At 47.4% G+C, this 4,138-nt stretch overlaps 1 protein-coding gene across 11 annotated transcripts; it reads right to left on the bottom strand.

Moving 5' to 3' along the window:
- Nucleotides 1–220: 220 nt before the first annotated feature.
- On the bottom strand, nt 221–3,378 carry LOC109742269 (uncharacterized). Of its 11 annotated transcripts, none has more exons than XR_005767960.3 (6): nt 2,855–3,366; nt 2,425–2,763; nt 1,722–1,780; nt 1,239–1,399; nt 723–1,153; nt 393–597 (listed from the first exon to the last, which is right to left on the bottom strand). XR_005767960.3 is itself a non-coding variant. In XM_020301359.4 (5 exons), the coding sequence occupies exons 1-5, from the start codon at nt 3,206–3,208 to the stop codon at nt 401–403; spliced, it is 786 nt and encodes a 261-aa protein (XP_020156948.1). In that variant the 5' UTR covers nt 3,209–3,358; the 3' UTR covers nt 221–400. The 11 variants fall into 11 exon arrangements, 4 of the variants coding, with proteins under 4 accessions (XP_020156948.1, XP_020156947.1, XP_040254732.1 ...); XR_006669986.2 differs by having other exon boundaries at nt 485–597; nt 723–813; nt 2,855–3,365; XR_005767961.3 differs by having other exon boundaries at nt 488–597; nt 723–816; nt 2,855–3,364.
- Between the last annotated feature and the right edge of the window lie 760 nt (nt 3,379–4,138).

Below are 4,138 nucleotides of genomic sequence, written 5' to 3'. Positions count from 1 at the left end.
AGTACTAGTAGCGCTCATTTTCCACCTGCCCTACAGCTATCTAAGTACTAGTAGCGCTCATTTTCCACCTACGCTACTACTATCCTAAGTACTAGCACCGCTCCATTTTCCACCTATGCTACTACTATTGTATGTAATAGTAGCGCTCCATTTCCACCCCACGTTACAGCTAACTAATTTGGAATTAAAAATAAAATAAAATTCAGATGCAATATTCATGGATGGAAATCAAGACACATCCAATGCAAAATAAACTAAGGTCACAGAACCAGTTTAGCACTTCCAGCGTTCATGGCTGCAACATTGAACATCTCAACTCCAAGGGATCACGAGATCCCATTTAACATCAGACGCAAACAACCAGACAACTTCTCTAGATGTATCTACCAAGGCTCGGAGTTCAAACGCCGTTGGACACGAACCCTCCCTCCCTCCGGGCAGTGGCATTGAGGCCCTCCACCTCGGTGACCTCTGGCGTCGCAATCACCTGGACGATCATCTGCGCGATGCAGTCTCCAAGCTTCACGGTGAAGTCCGCCTCCGAGTGGTTGAAGAGCACGGCACATAGCTCGTTGTGATAGTCCGCGTCAATCACCCCTGCGCCCACGTCGGGGAAGTAAACACTTATTAGTTCGCGTCCTCGTTCAAATCCAGTAGAGTATTTTCTTTCTTTTTAGCACATGCACATGAATCAATAGTAACAACCAGAGGCTTGTCCATACTTGTTGCACGAGGCGTGAGAAGGCCGGGTCCCCTCCTTGTTGAATCCAAGGAAGACACTGCCCCGAGACGTGAAGAAGGCCAGCTCCCCTCCTTCTACAAATAGCTCAGTTGCATGAACTTGTAAAGAAACTGAATACAATGAACTCATTGTAATGTATAATAAAAAGAAAAAACATGAATCCTAAAGAAAAAAATCATTCTATGAGTCAGGTTGATAGTTTTGAGACACAGGAAAGGATAATTAATGTTGGTAACAGTCTTCATTAGCAAGAACAATGGGCCGAGATATACTAATTAATATCGCCGACGAATCTCTGTGGCGGACAACTAAACACTGCTGCCTTTACTGATTATTTCCCTGAGATTGGCCAAGATGCATGGCACGTAGCACCCACAAGTTCACCATCTTCAGTATTTGGTCAAATTTTGACTGAATGTGCCGAGGAGGATGGGGGTAAGCACAAGCATACATATGGAGGTAAGCACAAGCATACATATGGTGTGAAAATACATACCAGCAACCTAGAACTGGCCACCGCTTTGACACAAGGATCCTTTGGATAAAATGTGTGAGTAGCAAACACACCATCATCAGTACAGCTGAGCGGATTTAGAAGCTAGTAAGATCATGTGCGCCAAAATTGAGATTCCGTATACCCAATCAAGTATATATGCCCTGCCCGCCAACATTTAACGAATAAATATTTTAAATAAGGAAGGATTAACCACAGATAAATATAAATATTTACTGATTGCCACTACTTCTCTAGCTGATATAGACATTTTGCATAATGCAGGCCTCCCTGGATGGAGCAAATCAATCGCTACTAGTGTGAAAGGGAAACGTCTGTCCTCGAAAGTTAAACCAATGCAAATCAAGTAAGTATCATGGTTTACTGTATGAGTTGGGCGGAAACACATCAACATTAAAAGTTTATGCTAGTTTGACCAAAACAACAAAGATATATGATACAGCCAAGAAGAAGGTTAGTACGTACCTCATTTCAAATGGAATAAATCTAACTCGAAACGGTAAATAACCATGAATTTCTCCAAACTGCACAAAACAAGAAAAATCAAATTACTAATATAGCCTACTAAATAATTAATACTGGTCAAGCAGTTAGCTGAACAGAAAATTGCATGACGTACAACACAAGATAAGACAATTAACAGTAAGTAATTGGTCTCTGTTTTGCTCTTTTTTCTTTTGGTTGCTAGGGACCCAGCTACTCACTGGACCCTCTCCTCCGTTTTTACCTTTTTAGTTAATTTTCATGGCTCCTAATGTAACCTAACTGAGCCTTTGCTCCTTTTTTATGTACCCACTAGTTTATGATAAATTGAAAACTACCGTAGGGATTTTCCCTACATTTTGCTGGTTGAAAAAGAAATTACGGTAAGTAATTGTAATGATCAGAAGCAAGAATTGCACCCTTAATTTAAAGAGGAAACCTCGAAAGCCTAGCATTGTCGGAAGATCTCAATACACGCTTAGCGTAGAGCTAGCTACTTCCTTTTCTTTTGCAGGGAGAGAGCTAGCAATTTCTTAACTACAAAGTTCAGCAATCAATTAATTCATATGCTTCAAAAGAAAATGAAGTTTGTACACCAACTTGTACACACTTTTCCATTCTGTACTACCCTAAAAATTTATGGACCAGAATGCACGTGAGCCGGGGAACTGGTGAAGTTACTAACCTGCTCCGCTCTCCTGCTACAACAAGATTCCAAATTGAAGGTACCATCACGACCCCAATCCCGTCAGCGCAAAAGCAGCTTCTGCAGGCAGACGCCAATGTGCAATCAAGAGGACATGCCTGATACACTCTCATCTTATTTGTGTGATTGATTGTTTCTGGATATTCTCTTATGCTAGCCATAGTAGGGGTTGCAGCCAAACATCGTCCATGTGCTAGCGATGTACACGTGAGGAACAGAACAGAGTCATGGTGGAGAACGGCAACACCGTTGTGGCTGTTGTGCTGCCCATATGAAACAACGTCTCCCTTGCTGACATCCCCGATTGCATGATATTGACTAAATACAATGGTAATTCATCACCAATCCCACTACATGTTTTCCATATTTCTGAGGGATCATTAATTATTCCATGGCAAAATTCTACTACCTGTATGCCGAGCTCGACATTGCCCTTCTGCTCCAGCTGCTCATCCCGCCACCGACGCCTGCCCGCCTCAGCCTCCCGTGCCGCCCCGCGCCCCTGCAGATCCTCCACCAGCGCGGCCTGCCGCAGCACCACCTCGTACACCGCCTCCTCCATCGCCGTCCGCGCCGCCACTAGGCTCGCCCTCGGGGTCACCGCGCCACCCCGCCGTGGCGGGGAGCAGCCCGGGCTGGTCGCCGCGATGGGCCTGGTCGGCCGGGTGGTGGAGGAAGGCTGCGCGCGCGTGCGGCCTGCAGAACGTGTACACGGCAGAGGATCCCGCCATGGATCGGAGAGGGGAAGAGACGGGGACGACATCAATCAGAGAAGAACGGGGAGGGGATCCTGGCGGCAGAGGAGAGGAGAGGAGGTGGAAGTGAGGCCGATAGAGGAGAGGAGACGAGGTGGATCAGAGGATCTGGATCGGGGGTGGGTGGGGTGTGGGAGTAGACTGGGACGGTTGGTGGGCTGTGGGAATGGATCGGGGGTGTGGTCCGGCGTGGGATTAGGCTAGCGGTAGCGCAGGGTGTATGACAGGTGCTACAACCATCCATTCAGTAGTAGTGTGGGTCTAAAACCCGCGGTGCTAATATTTTTTGATAGGGTGGTGTAGTGTGGCTAACTTATCAATAGCGTGCCCTCTGGAAACCCACGCTGCTGCTAAGTCGTACTAGTAGCGCGCTTTATACCAGTAGCAGCGTGGGCTTCAAAACAGACGCTACTGGTAATTACCAGTAGCGTGAGCATTTTCCTAGTACTGTCTCCTAGTGCTTCCACTGAACCATGATAGTTCGCTACTGCTCCGGAACACTTGGGTTGTCCGGCATGTATTAATGTAGAGCATCCTACGGTCATCCCCATGGACCTACCATTTTCTCACCAAGTTCCAAAAGGACCGATGACACGAGGACGAGCTAGAGCTCTCGAGACCGAGGTGACATCTCTCCTTAGTGATATTCCATATGACCCACTCGAGACATGGCTACTACGTAAGTCCGAAATGTTGTGCATGATTAGGTACCAAGAAGGCCCCCTTTGAGGATGCACGTGAAGACGGACAAGTCCCAAAGTACAAGGGTGAAGAGGAACGCGGAAAGAACCGAGAGCAACTTCCAGGTCCCGGACATCCGGCCATGGCCCCGGACATCCGGCCCCTGAAGATGCCCACACAGCAGCAGCCCAGCAGCCGCAATGCTACAGGGCCCGGATATCCGGCCTGGCCTCGGATATCCGGCCCAACGACCCCGG

The sequence above is a fragment of the Aegilops tauschii genome, chromosome 2, assembly GCF_002575655.3.
Source record: "Aegilops tauschii subsp. strangulata cultivar AL8/78 chromosome 2, Aet v6.0, whole genome shotgun sequence".
NCBI classification, from domain to species: Eukaryota; Viridiplantae; Streptophyta; class Magnoliopsida; order Poales; family Poaceae; genus Aegilops; species Aegilops tauschii.
The sequence above is the reverse complement of the archived record's forward strand: the minus strand, read 5'-3'. Positions and strand labels throughout refer to the sequence as shown.

Coding starts and splice junctions, on each gene's coding strand:
- LOC109742269 (XM_020301358.4), bottom strand. CDS start 3,208: ATGTCGTCCCCGTCTCTTCCCCTCTCCGATCCATGGCGGGATCCTCTG. Junction 817..1,238: donor TGGCCAGTTCTAGGTTGCTG/GTATGTATTTTC, acceptor AGCTATTTGTAG/AAGGAGGGGAGCTGGCCTTC. Junction 598..722: donor TCTCACGCCTCGTGCAACAA/GTATGGACAAGC, acceptor ACGTGGGCGCAG/GGGTGATTGACGCGGACTAT.